Source organism: Salminus brasiliensis, chromosome 19 (assembly GCF_030463535.1).
Source record: "Salminus brasiliensis chromosome 19, fSalBra1.hap2, whole genome shotgun sequence".
NCBI lineage: Eukaryota > Metazoa > Chordata > Actinopteri > Characiformes > Bryconidae > Salminus > Salminus brasiliensis.
Genome location: NC_132896.1, coordinates 525054 through 543770, shown reverse-complemented (window position 1 = coordinate 543770; position 18717 = coordinate 525054). Strand labels below are relative to the sequence as shown.

The 18717-nt window shown below is 45.7% G+C and overlaps 2 protein-coding genes and 1 non-coding gene across 3 annotated transcripts in view; 1 reads left to right on the top strand and 2 right to left on the bottom strand.

The window, feature by feature from the left end:
• The window catches only part of flnca (filamin C, gamma a (actin binding protein 280)), a 28504-nt gene extending 14404 nt beyond the window's left edge, over window positions 1-14100 (top strand). The window contains exons 22-47 of the mRNA XM_072662845.1: window positions 98-271; window positions 1096-1258; window positions 1791-1951; window positions 2037-2204; window positions 2404-2527; window positions 2922-3078; window positions 3253-3442; window positions 3598-3621; window positions 3800-4044; window positions 4295-4394; window positions 4496-4636; window positions 4929-5057; window positions 5258-5431; window positions 5677-5838; window positions 6021-6224; window positions 6385-6537; window positions 6685-6807; window positions 7063-7305; window positions 8271-8531; window positions 9252-9389; window positions 9601-9716; window positions 10151-10283; window positions 10418-10594; window positions 10729-10947; window positions 12694-12906; window positions 13232-14100. Coding sequence (XP_072518946.1) covers window positions 98-271; window positions 1096-1258; window positions 1791-1951; window positions 2037-2204; window positions 2404-2527; window positions 2922-3078; window positions 3253-3442; window positions 3598-3621; window positions 3800-4044; window positions 4295-4394; window positions 4496-4636; window positions 4929-5057; window positions 5258-5431; window positions 5677-5838; window positions 6021-6224; window positions 6385-6537; window positions 6685-6807; window positions 7063-7305; window positions 8271-8531; window positions 9252-9389; window positions 9601-9716; window positions 10151-10283; window positions 10418-10594; window positions 10729-10947; window positions 12694-12906; window positions 13232-13419 — 4280 coding nt within the window. The 3' untranslated portion in view covers window positions 13420-14100. The remainder of the gene's footprint in view (window positions 1-97; window positions 272-1095; window positions 1259-1790; window positions 1952-2036; window positions 2205-2403; window positions 2528-2921; window positions 3079-3252; window positions 3443-3597; window positions 3622-3799; window positions 4045-4294; window positions 4395-4495; window positions 4637-4928; window positions 5058-5257; window positions 5432-5676; window positions 5839-6020; window positions 6225-6384; window positions 6538-6684; window positions 6808-7062; window positions 7306-8270; window positions 8532-9251; window positions 9390-9600; window positions 9717-10150; window positions 10284-10417; window positions 10595-10728; window positions 10948-12693; window positions 12907-13231) is intronic.
• A 1226-nt stretch (window positions 14101-15326) lies between these two features.
• Window positions 15327-18680, bottom strand: rpl27a (ribosomal protein L27a). The gene is made up of 5 exons (XM_072662884.1): window positions 18655-18680; window positions 17774-17837; window positions 17605-17680; window positions 16614-16788; window positions 15327-15494 (listed from the first exon to the last, which is right to left on the bottom strand). The coding sequence occupies exons 1-5, from the start codon at window positions 18655-18657 to the stop codon at window positions 15366-15368; spliced, it is 447 nt and encodes a 148-aa protein (XP_072518985.1). The 5' UTR covers window positions 18658-18680; the 3' UTR covers window positions 15327-15365.
• LOC140541620 (small nucleolar RNA SNORA84) lies at window positions 17170-17304 on the bottom strand. Its single transcript, XR_011977947.1, has one exon. It is a non-coding gene; the product is annotated as a small nucleolar RNA SNORA84 (small nucleolar RNA).
• Window positions 18681-18717: the final 37 nt, after the last annotated feature.

The following is an 18717-nucleotide window of genomic DNA, read 5'->3' as shown; positions in this document are numbered from 1 at the left end:
TTAAAGGTTACTTTATGGTCTTTTTGGTGGAACATGAACTTTATACATGCTTTGTGAGACATGATTGAGCTTTAATGGTGGTTTGGTGTGACTCCAGGTGTCCTCAGGGATGTGACCACACACTTCATCGTGGACGCTCGTGCTCAGAACAAAACTGGAGGAAATCATGTCAAAGTGTGCATCATCAATCCATCAGGCGCTAACACAGACACACAGATCACAGATAAGGGTGACGGTACATACAGGGTGGAGTACACTGCCTTTGAAGACGGTAAGACACTGGAACATTAATGGCTTGGAAATGAATGGGAGTTTTTACTGAATCTTGAGTTTAAAATAGATTCATTTTGGCTTCAGTTACTGTAACCTAACAAAAACTGACACTTTCAGTGTAAATAAGCACATTCTGAAATGCCACCGTTTTCATGGCTTGGTCCTGGATCAGGAGAGAAAGGTTAGGGGTAGATGTAAGTGAACAGGTGCAGTTCGTTTGGTGTTTGTAGAAAAGTCAGGAGATAAAAATACAGGCTGAGACATTAGGCTGAAGCTTTGGGCTCCAGGGAGGGAGATACTGATGGGGCGAGGTAAAGAGACAGATGCAGGCTTTATAATTAGAAGCGCTTTGGGGAACACAGTGCTGTTAAACACACAGGTATGTGTGTGATGCTGGAACTCTTGCCACAGAGGGATTGCACTAAAGCCTGACTGTTATAAATAGAGCTTTTATCCTAAAGGCCCAGTATAACATAGCCCAGACACAACCTTTTATGCTTACTGAAAATGAGGCATCATCAATCGGAAGGAGTATGTGCTCGTTTTTGGACAAAGTAAAAATCTGTAAAATTTGTAAAAAGTCAACTAAAATGAGCCCATTTAAAAGACAAAACATTACAGTCTGATTTCCACTGTTATGTGAATAGTTTTAAGTTAATGCAGTGTGTATTTGTTGTATTTTTTCAAATGAATAAAACATAAAATAATACAAACAATCACATAATTCACATCAAAATCTGAGGAAAGGTAAGGTTTAATTTCTCCACTCTGTTCTCTCTCTCTCTGTGTTTGTGTGTGTGTGTGTGTGTGTGTGTTGTACAGGTATGCATCGTATCGAGGTTTTCTACGATGAAGTTGCTGTTCCTAAGAGCCCCTTCAGAGTCTCAGTGGTGGAAGGGTGCGACCCCTCTCGTGTTCGGGCGTATGGTCCAGGACTGGAGGGAGGCATTGTGAACAAAGCCAACTGCTTCACTGTAGAGACTCGGTACTGACCAGCTAATGACTATTTCCATAATAGATTAAATTCATTATTACTTCAGTTAATCCAAAACTGAGAAGTGTCGTTAGTCTTGTTAAATATTAATACTTAGTTAAATATATAATATTAAGATTAAAAATAAATACTAACATAAAACATTAAATACTTCTCTGTTTTTAATAGATTTTCAGTGTTTCATTTTAATTTTACCTGTGCTCATTGCATGCCGGTTTCCTTCCCTTCAATGACACACACTTCTTCAGAAGTGCTCTGAAGTGCTGATAGCGCTCCCTTGTGGAGCTAAACTTGCATCATAGTCTCTATTAACACCTCTGCATATTTTTACTTTGAATTAAATGGCATAGCTAAGAAGAGTTGCCAAGCTACCTACATTTGACAGCAGCTGTTTATATATATATATATATGTATATTTATATATATATATATATATGTGTGTGTGTGTTTGTTGATGATGATGATGATGATGATGATGTTCTTTGCCCTCTTCCTCCAATCCCTTCTTTATTCTCTTTTCTAGGGGTGCTGGGGCCGGAGGTTTGGGCCTCACCATTGAGGGGGCGTCTGAGGCTAAAATGTCCTGTAAGGATAATAAGGATGGCAGCTGCAGTGTGGAATACGTTCCCTTTATCCCTGGAAACTACGACATTAACATCACCTACGGAGGCCAGCCCATTCCAGGTACATTCAGCTGTAAGCTTGACTTGGGTTTGAGTGAGGATCTCATGCTGATCCACTAACAAATTCATACTAAATGGTTTTGCAGGCAGTCCGTTCCGCGTCCCTGTCAGAGACGTGGTGGATGTGAGTAAGGTGAAGTGTTCGGGTCCCGGCCTGGGCAGCGGGGTCAGAGCTCACGTCCCACAAACCTTCACTGTAGACTGCAGCAAGGCAGGTGTGGCTCCGCTGGACGTGCAGTTGTACGGACCAGGAGGTGAGATACACACACAAACACACTTACCCAGCCAAGTCAAACGGAGGGCAGACATATTATTGTTCATAAAACACATGAAATATTGAATGAAACATCTCAAAATACCCTTTAGTTTATAGTGTTTAGGTCTCTGTGTAAGATTATAATAAACATAGTAAGTGAGTAATGCGTAAGTGATCGACACTGTTGTTTCTTTTAGGTGCATCTGAGCCCGTCGCTGTGCTCAACAATGGAGACGGAACACACACAGTGAACTACACACCTGCTGAGGAGGGGCCATACACTGTGGCGGTCAAATACGCAGACAAAGATGTCCCCCGCAGGTCAGCACACACACACACACACACACACACAGAGACACACAATCTGACATTACCAAAAATCATCTCTGTCACGCAAAAACCTCACATTTGCAAAATGGCAACTTTACAGGAACAGGAAAAAACATCTTAACTTTCAGTGGTAATTGTCATCATTTTGGAGCATTTGGAACATACAAATAGTTAGGTTTTTGTCCGACAGCTATGTTATGTATATTTTTCCTATAGTTTTTTTATTTGTTTGTTGTTTATTTTGTGATGAACAGCATCATACATATAAAGGCCAGTTTCATGTGCATGTACTGGTTAGGGGTGTTAGTCTCTGACCTCACAGCACTCACAGACAGTTATGGTTGTTATTAACGAACACATCCGTAATCTCTCTCTGTCTCTGCAGTCCGTTCAAGGTTCACTCTGGTCCAGCACATGATGCCAGCAAAGTCCGTGCCAGCGGTCCTGGGCTGGACAAGGCCGGAGTGGCCGCAAGTCTACCAGTGGAGTTCACCATTGATGCTCGGGATGCTGGAGAGGGCCTTCTCACTGTGCAGATCCTGGTGAGCTGCTCATTCTTCTGCTCATTTCCATTTGCTGCTTTTCTCCCAAGTCTTTGTAGAGAACACCAGCCCTGATTCCTAAAGTTCTGCATCGCCATACAGTCTCATCATACCATGAGCATGATGTTGAAGATGTAGTCTGAGATCACAGATTGTCCTGTTCTTTCTCTGCAGGACCCTGAGGGAAAGCCAAAGAAAGCCAGTATCCAGGATAATAAAGACGGCACCTACACTGTGTCCTACGTGCCTGATGTGACCGGCCGCTACACCATCACTATAAAATATGGTGGCGATCAGATCCCCTTCTCTCCATACTCCATCCAGGCCCGACCCACTGGAGACGCCAGCAAATGCCTGCTCTCAGGTACACACACAGCGGCTAGTTAGCAGCCAGTAAATGCATATCTCAGGTTGGATTTAGGGGATAAACACTCAAGCATTCAAGGGTTAAAAGTGTTAAGCAGAAGGGTTCAGCTTCAGCTAGCCGTGCTGATCTGGGTCTGTTATGTCTGTCTGCAGTGTCTATCGGAGGACGTGGAGTTGGTGAGCGGCACTTTCTTAACCTTTCAGCTGAAATCCAATTTTATCACTCATCGAACCTTCAGCGTCTGTCTGTGTTTGTGATGAACTGTTGTTACTGTGTAATATGAATATGGGTTGTGTTTATTATTTGTGTTTTGGCTGTTTATATCAGCTGTTGTTTTTGTTTGTGTTTGAGTAGGCAGCCTGGGGCCCAATATTCAGATGTGTGAGGAGACGGTGGTCAGCGTGGATGCTAAAGCTGCCGGGACAGGGAAGGTGACCTGTAAGGTCCTCACTCCAGACGGAGCTGAGCTGGACGTGGACGTTGTGGAGAATTTAGATGGCACTTTTGATATTTACTACACTGCCCCTGAACCTGGAAAATACGTCATCACCATCCGGTTTGGAGGACAGCATATTCCAAACAGCCCCTTTCATGTACAGGTGAACAGCACCTTTCATCGCACCGGGATCAGACTTCTTTTTTAATTCAGTGTCAGAAAGTACACATTATTTTATTTATTTACTTAGTTATTTTAAAAATATATATATTATGTGGAAAGTGATGAACTGATTCAGTGCCTCCTCTAGACTGATGGCAATGCATTGTCATTGTGTCAGAACACTGGTGATCATACTACTGTGCAAAATGTGAATGTGTCCAGTTATTCTAACCGTCTTTTGTTATTCTCAGGCTACAAAGGAGCCAGTTGTGCCGAGAGACGCGAAGCAGCCCCAGTTCCGCCCCATCAACCTGCTCATTCCTTTCACTGTTCAGCAGGGTGCTCTTACCGGTAAGTCCGTCTGCTACTGTACAGAAGCGACAGCAGTAACCTCGGATGTCTCTCGCTCTGGTCTGATGCACACTGACATTATCCTGGTGTTATTTCTGCAGGCGAGGTTCGCATGCCTTCAGGAAAAACGGCCCGGCCTCTGATCAGAGACAACAAAGACGGGACGGTGACTGTGAAATATGCACCCACGGAGAGAGGCCTGCACGAGATGGACATAAAATACGATGGAAACCACATCCCAGGTAAACACGTCCTGTATTTTCAGATTGGTGTGTAGTTTGGGAAGCTGTTATTTACGAGAGAGTGTAGGATAATCGGTGTGTGCACTCAGTGTTTTAACATTATTCTAGACATGCTGTATTTATCACTTTTCCTGGATTAATCTGGGACTAAGTGGAAATGTCTATAATTAAAGTCTCGGTTTAAGCTTTATTTGGCTCTGGGAAATTGGCTTAAAATGTGAATGGCCGGTAGGTAGTTGTATGAGTCGGTAGAGACAGAATCACGACCCTAACAGGAAATCTCCACACACAGGAAGTCCACTGCAGTTCTATGTGGACGCTGCAGAGACTGGGATGGTTACAGCATATGGACCCGGCCTGTGCCATGGCACAGTCAACAAACCGGCTACGTTCACCGTGGTCACGAAGAACGCTGCTGAAGGTAGATGATACAGTGACATGCTGTCTGCAAACTGCTGTATTAACATATTTCAGATGTCATCCATCAAAGTAATCTGTCTATCTGTCTGATTATCTGTCTATCATATCCACTCCAGCTAATTTAACGTTAAAATTCACAGTTTAAGAAGCTAATAAGTGCAAAGGTGAAGCTGAAGCTGTGTGCTGCTGTGTGTCCTGCAGGGGGGCTCTCTCTCGCTGTAGAAGGACCGTCCAAGGCTGAAATCAGCTGCAAAGACAACAAAGATGGAACCTGCACTGTGTCCTACCTGCCCACCGCACCTGGAGATTACAACATTATTGTAAAGTTTGATGGCAAGCACATTCCTGGCAGTCCCTTCACAGCCAAGATCACAGGTGAGGCTGACAGGCTGACATTGTAGGTTGAGAATAGGGTTGATGGTCTGCCTAAAGATCTTATCAGTACATATTTCTTCCACATTGTTTTCTTTAGATAAATACCAATAATTCTCAATTCTCTAATTCATTGATTTCCAAACCAGTTCTCCAAGGAAACCCTGGGCAGTGTTGTGATAGAGCAGGTTAGAGCAGTCAGTTATAGGACTGCATGATGTTGACTCTGTGTGTGTTGGTCTGTGCAGGTGACGATTCCCTGAGGACGTCTCAGCTGAATGTGGGCTCAGCAGCTGATGTTTCACTCAAAATCACAGAGACCGACCTGAGCTCACTGACCGCCAGCATCAGAGCACCTTCTGGAGCAGAACAGCCATGCCTGCTGAAGACGCTGCCCAACCGCCACATCGGTCAGCAACACATACACACAAACACACACACACACACACACACACACACAACCACACTCTTACACTGTACTGTTCTGATTTACAGAAAAAATGATTCCTTCAGTAAGTAAACTAATAAAAAAACTGATGATTGAAATTTGTGACTGCCACTCTCACTCTGCCTGTCCCGTTTCCTCTCACAGGTCTGTCCTTCACCCCTAAAGAAGTAGGGGAGCACGAGGTTAGTGTGAAAAAGAGTGGCAAGCATGTCAATAACAGCCCCTTCAAAATCATGGTGGGTCCGTCTGAGATCGGAGAGGCCAGCAGGGTCAGGGCCTTTGGGAAAGGCCTGGTGGAAGCGCACACCTTCGAAGTGGCCGAATTCTTTGTCGACACGAGAAACGCAGGTGAGTCTGCAGACGGAGAGAAGGACACAGATGCTTATTATATTTGATTATATTGTTTAAATATGCAGTATAGATGTACAGTTCATTATCACAAGTGTTTGCAATACTGATACTGTAAATGTGAACTGGTGTTAAGCAGCTGTGATGTCTATGCTCCCAGGCTATGGGGGGCTGGGGCTGTCCATTGAGGGTCCGAGTAAAGTGGATATAAAGTGTGAGGACGTGGAGGACGGAACATGCAGAGTGACCTACTGCCCCACTGAGCCAGGCAACTACATCATCAACATCAAATTTGCAGAAAAGCACATTCCAGGTAAACGGCTCAGCCTTCTGCTCTGCTCTGCCCCAACAGGCTCCAGCCAGCAAGACAGAGCTGTGTCTCACACTCTCTCTCTCTCTGTCTCTCTCTCTCTCTCTCTCTCTCTCTGTCTCTCTCTCTCTCTCTCTCTCTCTCTCTCAGGGAGTCCATTTACAGTAAAGGTAACAGGAGAAGGTAGGATGAAGGAGAGCATCACAAGGAAGAGGCAGGCGCCCTCCATCGCTTCAGTGGGCAGTATCTGTGACCTCAACCTCAAAATTCCAGGTGAGAACAAAGGGCATGGGTGTGTCCAGTGTGTGGTAACACTATTATGTGAGCAGGCGGGGCTGGAACTTTGATGAGATATAATTGACTTATTTGTAATCGTTATTTGTAATCGTTAAGTGTAAGGGTTGCATTTGCTAATGCCTCAGTAACAGACAGTAGTACACCCCGTGATAAACTTTAGAGATCACTTTAGAAAAAAAAGAGCTGAGAGGTGAACGCCACTCTGAACTCCTGCTGCTCTCCTGTGCTCAGGGAACTGGTTCCAGATGGTTTCTGCTCAGGAGCGCTTGACCCGCACCTTCACGCGCAGTAGCCACACGTACACACGCACAGAGCGCACGGAAATCAGCAAGACCCGCGGCGGAGAGACCAAACGCGAGGTTCATGTGGAGGAGAGCACGCAGATGGGAGGGAGAGACCCCTTCAGAGATGTTTTCGGATCATTTCTGGGCAGAGAGAGTCTGGGCTGCTTCGGATCTCTGACATCCAAAGAGGGTGAGTGATTTGAGGTTCTGTGAGGTTCTGAAGGGGTCTGAAGGGACCTGAACGCAGTGGTGGGATTGATTTTAGAATTTCACTTCATCTGTGAATGATGTAATAAATCTATTAAATGAATTATAAAAATATTCAGCTCAGTATTTTTATAAGCTATGGCCAAAATAATATTTAGGAGCTGTTTGTGTTTCACTGCTGTTTTCCAGAGCTCCTCTGGTCATTTGTTATCCACTGTATGTGACAGTATGTGCTTTTTGCTCTGTGTTCAAACTCAACACAGGTGTGTACTAGGTGTGTAAAGCTGAGTGACGCCTGGCCCAGCACCAGGTGCTGTGCTTGTTGGCTGACCCTGTGCAGCAGGGACTTTATTTATTGCAGCTTATTTAAGCCTTGAATGCAGTGCTGCTCTGGAAGATGAGACCCCATTTGATGGTATTAGAGATTACAAGGGGTGAAGTTAGGAGTAGGGGGAGTGTATCAGAGTATTTTTTAGTGTAAATTAAATACATATTCACAAATTCTACTAAAGTGTATTTACAACAGTACAATACAAGTTATAGCCATGCCCATTCATGTGCTCACAAGCAGCCTGAAATAGCATTCATTTGCTTAGAGCAGCCAATCAGAACAGTGCTTATTTACATACATCAGTCAAAGTATAAATAGAGCTTGTTTAATTGTAAGGGATAGGGAGGTTGGGAAATTGTTGCATATTAATGAATTATAGTTTTTGGTTTTGAAAAAGGAATACTAGAATACTAGAAGGAGGGTGGAAGGATGGTGGAAGGATGGTGGATGTGGGTTTTTTTTTCACCGTCAGCGGAGTTTGATTAGTGCTGGGGGTGAATTAGAATCTCTCCTGGTGCTACTTAACATCTTTTACTTCATTTAGTACTGTAAAACACAGCTCATCGTCTTCTCTGTGATGTGTGTGTGTGTGTGTGTGTGTGTGTTCCTGTCTGCAGGTGTGCAGGGTATGACGGCACAAGTTACCAGCCCTGGGGGGAAGGTTGTGGATGCTGAGCTTGTGGAAAGTGGAGACAGTACCTACAGCGTTCGTTTTGTACCTACTGAGATGGGCTCCCACACCGTCAGTGTGAAGTACAGTGGCCAGCATGTCCCTGGCAGCCCCTTCCAGTTCACTGTAGGACCACTTGGTGAGGGGGGTGCACACAAGGTCCGAGCTGGAGGTACCGGACTGCAGAGAGGAATTGCAGGAGTGCCCAGTACGTACCACACACACACACACGCACACGCACACGCACACACACACTGTGACTTCTGTCTCTGTGGGAAAATGAATTGAGTATTTGATCACAAAACATTTCATCCTCTTACCTTTAATGGAGCTGATCTGCTTCTGGTGCTACTAATGTAACTAGTGTAACTAATAGAAGCCTAAAGGCCCACTACTCAGTTTTATGCTCCTTTCCCACCTACATCATCTCACGGTCGTCACCTTTTGGTGAAATCCACTGTGCTGAATGAGAAATATTTTCCTCTTTATGTGAATTGTGTAGATTTCTATTTCGTAGTTTTTATTTTTTTATCAGGGAATGTGGACGGGGTCTTCTCAGTTTCATAATTCCATAATGAAGAAACGTTCTGAAGTCAATTTCATATTTACACAAGCAAATTGATTTCTTCAGCAGCTTTAAACTGGCAGTAAAAGAGGGTAATGTGTGTTAGTAGTGTGAGGAACTAGGACAGTCAGCGTCCATCTGGTCATGAGGAGGAGTCAACTGAGGAGGAGTGTATTATCACTGACCACTGTGCTGCCAGTCGCATCAAGCAGCAATTATCAGGTCATTGTAGAACCAGTAGAACATAAATGATGGACATTTCTTTAGAAAATCCTCTATTTAGAATATATGTGAGGTTCAAACATGGCCTCATTCTAACTTTCCCTGACTGTTGTTCTGATTGTCTTCATTTTCTCCCTCCAGCCGAGTTCAGTATCTGGACCCGAGAGGCTGGAGCAGGGGGCTTGTCCATCGCCGTTGAGGGACCCAGCAAGGCAGAGATTTCTTTTGAGGACAGGAAGGATGGCTCGTGTGGAGTGTCTTACATAGTGCAAGAGCCTGGTACATACACATACACACACACACACACACACATACAGGTCTAACAGTTCACCCGAGCACAGTTCTGATTCATACAGGGTCACACCTCTTCAATGCCTCTGTGGTTCTGAAGCGTTGGGGGTTGAGTTTCGGGGTTTGCTGGAGCTGATGTGAGGTTCGATTCCGGGGTGTTGATTATTAATCCTGTTTCCTCTGATCCTGTTTCCTCCAGGTGACTATGAAGTGTCAATCAAGTTCAACAATGAGCACATCCCAGACAGTCCATTCACTGTCCCCATCGCCACGCTGTCTGATGATGCTCGGAGACTGACCGTTACCAGCCTTCAGGTCAGTGATCAACAGACACGCTGACTATTGCTGGATGTATATGAGCCCTGATTGACCTACTATAGAGGGCTTTGACCTTGAGCTGTAAGAGGACTCCTGGCCAGAGCTGGAGCGCTGCAGAGGGATTAAGTGTGCCTATCACTGACCATGAGCTGACCATGAGTCTTTCAGTCTGCAGTTCTGAACTTGCCGTTAAACAGCTCTGAATACTAAACAGACCCTGATTTAGCAGAGTGAGTTCCTGTCAGAGTCAGATGAGACACTGTGAAGCAGATTTCACACATTGGAGATTGGAATCATTGAGTTTGGATGAATTTTAAGAGACTGCATTGATGCACCCACAGAAAATACTTCCCAAATCCACTCTCACACACACACACACACACACACACACACACACACACACCTCTCACTGTATTTGCTCTGTCTCTCAGGAGAAGGATCTGAGGGTGAATCAGGAAGCCTCCTTTGCAGTGCAGCGTAACGGGGCACGGGGTGTGATCGATGCAAAGGTCCACAGTCCGTCTGGGGTGGTGGAGGAGTGTTACGTCACTGATGTGGATGCTGGTGAGTTTCGTTGTACTCAGGGACTCGGCTATTACTCAGCTGATGGACTGTATGCCGCACAGAAACGAGGCTGTGAAATGCTGGAGCGTTTCCTTTCTTGGTTCTGCTTCACACTGCGCCTCTCCTCTGCACAGATAAGAACGCCATTCGCTTCATTCCGCGAGAGAATGGCGTTCACTCCATCGATGTGAAGTTCAACAGCAAGCACATCCCCGGCAGCCCCTTTAACGTGCGCGTGGGCGAGACGGGTCATGCAGGAGACCCTGGCCTGGTGTCCGCTTATGGCCCCGGTCTTCAGGCTGGCTGCACAGGTACAGCTGAAAACACACTCAGCTCAAAATGGAACATCTACCACTGTGAAATTCCGTAGTGCATTTCCATCATTTATGTGTCATGTACAACAGTTTAGATCCACGCCTGTCACTGATAAACTGCTCCTCTGCAGGTGTTCCTGCTGAGTTTGTGGTCAACACCTGCAACGCTGGATCCGGAGCTTTGTCTGTGATGATTGACGGCCCCTCTAAAGCGAAAATGGACTGCGTGGAGTGCGCGGAGGGCTACAAAATCAGCTACTCCCCGATGGCTCCCGGCAACTATCTCATCTCCATCAAATATGGCGGGCCACAGCACATCGTGGGAAGCCCCTTCAAAGCTAAAATCACAGGTACAGCAGTGTGTGCTGTGTGTGGTTATTGTCCTTATTGTTTCCCATATTTAAAGATTTGTCTACATACTAAATAATTCAGCAGAAAAGGATGAATCGGTCAGAGTAGGGCTCTATGATATGGGGAACATGTCTAATAGTCTGTCTAATATTCACAATTAAAATGATATTGCAGTTTTTTTTATAAAGTCTTGAGGCTTGAATGCTGAACACCAGACACAGCCAGTTCTGCTGATAGGTTACATGTCCCCACTAAAAGCAGCATTAGGTGGGGTATGATTAACCCTGAAGCTCTTCAGATATGAACATGGCAAAGGCTACAAATCATGAATTTGATGTAAAAACGATAAAACGTATGACTAAATATTTAAATCACAGTCAGATGGCTGGCTCGTCAGGGGTGTAACTATAACAGTAAGGCTGCTTTAAAAATGGAACAAAATCTTATGCAATCCCCCCTCAGTGTTACATAAACGTGTCACCTCTGAGCGCAGGCTGTTGTCGCAGGCTGCTCAGGAAGGAGAACATGAATCTCAGGTGAAAATAGAAATGCAGATTTGAAAGATGAGCTTGTTCGAGCGGCTCTAGCTGAGCCACTCCACCCCCAGGTGGTCTGACAGAGTGATTACACAGAGGTATTAGTGATCAGAGTGGGCTATAATTAATACCGAACCCAAGCATTATCATTCAGTTAATAACCTTAAGACCCATCATTCAGTATCTTCTGTGAATTATTCAAGTATCCACCATGAATTATTTAGTAACTGCACTCTAGTGTGTACGTCCTGTAGTCCTGCAGAGTGAGAGTGAGGGGAGTGAATGTGGACCACATACAGACCTTTAGAGTTTGAGGGCATTTTTAGGGATCCGCATTTCTTTCACTGCTTATTAACAGGTGTTAATCCCAATGAATCCTAATTGTTTCATTCAATAATTGTGATTTTAGATGAAATGATCTTTTTTCAGCATTGAGGTCATGTTTTAGTGAAGTACTGCCACCTTGTGGTCGTTCACTTTTAAAATCAAACCTATGTTCAATTACTCTTCTTTAGTTTGCTCCCGGCTCACAATAATTATGCTGATTTTACCATACTGCATTATTTTTTTGCAGTTCAATGATTTTATCATGCAGTAATGTACTGCATTATGTGCAGGGGTTGCCTGACGTCAGTAGGTACACTTCTAAAATATGGCTCTTCAAGAGTCCTTTAAGAAAGGCAGTGGAGTTTTTATCTGACTGAAGACTGTCTCAGATTGGTGGAAGGTATTTGGTAGAACATTTTAAAGAGATGGTTTCATACAGCACTTAAAAAGGATGCACTAAGAAGCCATTTGCTTAGAGTGTCACCAGCATCACTGTATACTGTAAATATACAGTAGGTGAACGAGCACTACCATATTCACAGGTCTAATGCTTTACATGGCAATATTAAAAATACACGAAAATAAACATTATCATGATCAGGGGTGTATTTTCAGACATATTCAGTACAGGAATTAAATTTTTAGTCTTGGTCTTGGTCTAATCAACATGTTCCTGTAAAAATCTAAACACTTCAGTAAAACCATATTAATAACTCATCCACTCAAAATGATCTCCTGTAAAATCTAAAAAGTGAGAGTGACGTTTCCCCCATCCCTGTTCTGATTTTGCAGCAGTGGTTATATAAGACCACGGCAAGTGTGTGTGTGTGTGTGTGTGGGTGTGTGTGTGTAGCGTGTTATGTAACCTGTCTCCTGTTGCAGGTGTCCGTCTGTCCGGAGGCCACAGTCTGCACGAAACCTCCTCCGTTCTTGTGGAGACGGTCACTAAAAGCTCGAAGGTGGGCGGAGCCTACAGCTCTGCGTCCAGTTCCTCTCTGTCCTCTGACGCCAGCAGGGTGGTGTGTCAGGGGGCAGGACTGACCAGAGCTTTCATAGGTCAGAAGAACATCTTCACTGTGGACTGCAGCAAAGCAGGTGAGAACATCGCTTCAGACAGAGACGCCTCAAAGTTCCAAACATACCGTTCAGCCAATCATAGTAGAGCTTATTTACATACAATGCACTTACAAAAGTATCCGGACACTCCTTTAAAGAGCGAGTTCAGCCACATGCACAGCGTGTTTAATCTCCATAGAGAAGCGTGTCTGTAACAGGCCAGCTCTGAAATAATGATGTACTGGAGGCTGCTGGGGCAGCAGAGCCGTGAGTAGTGACCTCCTGAATGGCTCAGGTCAGACGTGTACTCTCCTGCTCCTCCAGAGCAGCTGGGGTTCATAGAGGTCATCTTTCTGCTCCTCAGGCACCAACATGCTGATGGTTGGCGTGCACGGCCCCCGGACGCCCTGCGAGGACGTTTATGTGAAGCACTTGGGCAACAGGCTCTACAACGTCACCTACACAGTGAAGGAGAAGGGGAACTACGTGGTGATTGTGAAGTGGGGAGACGAAACCGTGCCTGGAAGCCCCTTCCACGTGACCGTGCCCTGAATGACCCCCCCCCCATCCCCAAACCCCCCTAACCCCCCTAAACCCCCCCCCCCCCCCACGCCGCTGAGCTGAAATGCACTACGAAAATGCTGGAGACTTTTTCTTCACGAGGAAGGAGAGTCGACTTTACTGTTTGTGCCAAACATTTGATATGAAAGGAATAGTCCAGCAGCTTTCCACCACTGTCCTTATCTCAGATCACTCACCAACACGCCTGGGATTGATTATTGATTCTGAGCATTATTATGGTCACTGATCACAGGCTGCAGCGGACCAGGACTGAGCTGAAGAAGTGCTGGAGTATTCCTTTGTGTCTAGAAACGTCCTGCTTTGGTGTTTTCCCCAAACTCGAAATGCTGCTTTAATCCAGAGGGCTGAAGCTCTGGGTCCCGCAGAGTGCTCAGTGAGGAGGTGCTGATCTGAATTTTTGGACATTTTAGACTTTAAAAGTCTTTCTTTCTTTCTTTCTTTCAGTAGTAATGAAATTTCACTACAGCACCGAGTCACAGGCCGGTCCCCCAGGTCAACAGGGGGCGGTCCTGTACGATAAACAGCATTGTGTGTGTGTGTGTGTGTGTGTGTGTGTGTAACTCCATGGTTTTTTATGCTTCAGAAGAGTGTTTTGTTATATTAACTAAAGGTTGGGATATATTTGCAGATCTAATAAAGACTATAAAGCTACGTTGCCTCACTTCGTTTGGGTTTTGTGTGTATTCTAGATCACACTCTGGAATCTGTCCTCTACAGATAGACAACCCATAAGTGTAGTGAACACACACACACACACACTAGGGAACAGTGAATGCACATGCCCATAGTGGTGGGCAGTTGGGGCTGGGGGCCGGGCCGGGCCGCTGGTGGTTCAGGGGCCTGGGTCTGTGAGGACTTTTAAAGGGGCTACTCATCTGTTAGCAGGGCTTTTTAATAAGCGGACAGTAACAGACCACCGCTGCCCCCCAATTTTCACACACTCCAGCTCATGAAGCTGGTTTCAGCCACGACTCTAACCCCTGAGCCACCACTGCCCTGACCATCAGCACAGTTGGTGTGTTTATCAAACTGCAGGACAGCAGGTGTGTGTCCGGTGTTGCACTTAAACACTTCTTTAAGAGCCTCTACTAATAAACACTCCATTGCTCTGGGAAGCTGATCCAGGTGGGTTTGGTCCCAATTTTAACATTTCAGAAACATGTGAGCATCATCACCAGCTGACACACACAGCAGTACCCATCAGCCTTACCACTGCACCCCTAGTTTTAGAATTTTAGGTAGTGTGCTGCCACCTTGTGGTGAACCAGTGCAATTGAATTTTCAGCTTGACAGTCATTAAAGAGTTACAGCAGTTTAAATGATTTACTTGTCATTAAGTAATTAAACAATTTGAAAAAGATGCATGTTGTCCTTTAACATGTTTTTATGCAAAGATCCACTGATCTGAACGTTAATCTACTTACACCAGCCTCAAAACCATGAACTCTTAAATGAGATTAAACACACAAAGCAGCAGTGACTGGGGACTGCTGGAGCACAACAGCAGAGCCAGGCCTGAACACTGCCTCACATCACCCTGAGAGAGGCGGTTTGAGTTTGTCCTTCAATTAAAGTCAGAACACACAAGCCCAAATTACTCAAACCTACTGGTTTTAAATGTGGGTTCTCCGTCAGCAGGTCAGAATCATCAATGGATCAGAACAGGTTTAACATTTCTGAGTCTGATGAACCCTAAAGAGAAACCGCATACCTTCACACTTAATAATAGTACAGAAACAAGGATTTAAGCACTAAAACTGAACTGATGGATTTCCTTTGAACAGAACCTTAATTCAGCTCCATCAGGGTTCGAGTCACACAGTAAGAACAGTATTCTGAATGCATATTTAAAAAAAAAAAAAACCAAAACCAGATGATGTTTTTAATATTGTTTATTTTGCAAAACCAGCGTCTGCTTATGCAGTCAGTACACAAGCACCTCCGACACCCTTGATTTTCTCTTCGGCCCGTCGGCTGAAGAACTTGGCCTTCACGATGACGGGCTGCTTGGGCAGCTTGCCTTTGCCGAGCACTTTAAAGTAGCCCTGAAAAACAGACCGTACAAACAGGGTTCAGTCCTTATTCACTGTACAGACCCAACACCTCACACTGCGGTCAACTGTCAATCAAAATGCTAAATATGAGCAGAAATAAGTCGCATTCTCTACTTCTCTATCACAAAACACTGATTAATATCTAAAGCATTACAGAGTAACATTAAATATTATATAAATTAATAAAAGGAAAATAAAATACAATTATTCTTATTTTACAAGCAGTGAACAGGGGTGCACAAACCTGCATATCCCTGTGTGCAATTACAGAGCTGTATTTAAACAGTTATTAAACTACAGAACTGACGAAACTGCGACGTCCATTTAAAAGCTAACGTCTTTGATTAATCTCGTATTTTATATTTCTCTCTGAAGTCTGCGTCCTCACAGCACAGTTTGCTGATTTTCCCGCTCCAACAGACCTACTAAACACCTAGCAGTTCACAGGAAGGAGAAGGTAAAGCACAAACTGTGCAGAAATCCGCACAGCGCTCCAGACCGGAGCTGTTCACCCCTGATGAAAGGGGTGGATGTTTTCACCCACATGAAAACACTACTTTTGGCCACTAACAGCAGAGCTTTCCGAAAACGCTCTCCAAGTGGAGAGTCTAAAGACAAATTTTAGTGTCCTGCAGACGGGGAAACTCGCTGCAGGTTTCTCAAAAAGCCTCCTCACGCCCTCTATAGTGACCTACACTGGACAGCACTGGAGCCCAAAACACGGTTCCATTACAGATCCAGAACTCCAATACACCACAGGGACAGTAGCAGAGGGTTAGGAGGAGTGTGAACCTCCGTCTGCATCATGAGCTACTATCGCCCCATTCAGGGCTGGCAGCTGAGGGGGGGGGGGGATACTGAGGAGAGTCTAACAGTTCAAACGATGAATGGGTGGTGCTACACTGTGGTATGAGGCTGAGACAGGGAACACAGGGAACACAGAACTCAAACCAGGCCGTGTTTGCAGTTCTGTTTCTGGGTATGGACGGCAGAACCAGGGAGAGAACAGTGTACACTCCTCCTCACTCCTACTGGACAGTCTCAACCTCTGGGGTTAAGTGAGACAGAAGTTCCTGGTGAAACCCACCCGGGTCCTGCAACAGTACTTACAGCACGGACAACATCGATGACAGGTGCTGGGCCTTCAGGCTTCTTGGCGTGGTTCACTCTCGTCTGCTCGCTAACCAGAGTCCAGAGCTTGTCCAGGTTGATGGTCGGGCAGTAAATGGTGTTCCTCTTCAAGTGATAGTGCCTCATGCCAACCTTTCCAAAGTAACCAGGGTGGCTGAAAGACAAGCAGTCAAGGTCAGAATATTGGAAACATCAAGCACCAGCAAATGGACAGGTAGAACTTCCAGAAGATAACAGACAACCCCTCAGCGCAAACTTCAGCATATCTACAGCATAAAAGCTGAAGGCAGAGAACACTGTACAGGCCGAGAGCTGTAGAGAACAGGCCCAAACTCAATTTTAGGTTCTTGACAAAAATGCCCTAAAACTTACACATCCTAACCACTGACTTTAACTCCCATATCTCTCACTCCTCAAACCGTGCGGGGTAGTTCAGTAAACTAACAGACCCGACCTCAGTTTGGAGATCCGAGGCTCATCCGAGGCTCGGCTTCTCAGAGCAGGTTTGAGTAAATCTGTCCTCATTAAAACAGAAGGGTGTCTCTGCGGCCGGGCTGTGGAAGCCACAGAGGAGCAACTCCCAAGCATTAAACCACAGAGCTTAATATTCGCCAGTTCAACAAAACCTCGATGGTCAGCACAGACCAGCCGCCTCAAGGAACCACCAGGCGAAAAGATAAGAAAAAAAAAGAAAGGAGGAAATCTGCTAAACAAGCATTTAATCATCACCCAGCACCTCCGATTCATCATAACCTCTTCACCTTCAGCCCTAAAGCCGGGCCGGAGCACAGGGTTGACGGCGCCAGCATCACTGCAGCTCACCTGCAAGTGGACAGGGGGTCTAGAACCCACAATCCCGTGAGCAACAGCTCTGTGCTTTAACCACTGCGCTACTAGTGACCCTAGGAAGCAGCTGGTGCGCTGGCTCGTGTTCTAGTTAGGGAAACTAACACAGAGAGAGTTCACTTACTACTTGTCGAAGTTAATTCTGTGGTGATGCATGCCACCGGCATTACCTCTGCCTCCGGGGTGCTTCCTGTGTTTGCCTGTGGGTGGAGGACACGGTTAGGACACTCTCTCGCAAGCACAGCGAGACTGGACACTGCAGACAGAGGTACAGACCAGACAGACACACTCACCCACTCGGCCGTGGCCGTGGCTCACATGTCCACGGAGCTTCCTGGTCTTGCTCGTCTTGGTCGGCTGCAGAGAACAGAGGGGAGGTTTAAGGTGGGTTTGGGGTTCGAGCAGCTGCTCCACCTTAAGAAGTGCCCAGGTCACAGCAGCTGCTCCACCTTAAGAAGTGCCCAGGTCACAGCAGCTGCTCCACCTTAAGAAGTGCCCAGGTCACAGCAGCTGCTCCACCTTAAGAAGTGCCCAGGTCACAGCAGCTGCTCCACCTTAAGAAGTGCCCAGGTCACAGCAGCTGCTCCACCTTAAGAAGTGCCCAGGTCACAGCAGCTGCTCCACCTTAAGAAGTGCCCAGGTCACAGCAGCTGCTGCAGCACTTCAGGTGGACCAGCTTCTTCCCAAAACTCGCACTCTGGAGCAGAGGCTTCTCTGGGTCTCTGGTGTTTCTCTGGGTTTTAAACCACTGGATTGGTTCAGTTTTTATCCATTTAGAAACAAACCGGGTTAGAGCTTTAGGTGCAGCCACACCGAGCTAAAGGCTAACCGGCTAACGAGCCAACTCTCACAAAAGATTACAACATCCGTTCAGATCACACTTCTCTCTAAAGCCCTGTGTGCTTTTACAGACTGATATCAGAGTATAAACGCGGACATCAGGCTTCTATTCATCCCCTTTAATCCCAGCACGGCCTGAGCGGCGACCCTTCAGAATCAAACTCAACATTTTCTCCACTTTTCCGTGTTTAATCTCAACAATATCCACAAAACACAAAGCCACACACATCGCGGATCAGATCAGTTAAATGTCTGGTGTGATTCTAGCGCTCTAAAGCAGCGGATTGAGGCGGATTTAGTAACGTTATTCTCGCCGGCGCGGACACAAACTCACCATCTTGGAGCGGAAAGGGGAAAGAGAGAGCGCAGCACCAAATCTCGCGAGTAAGTCCGAGAC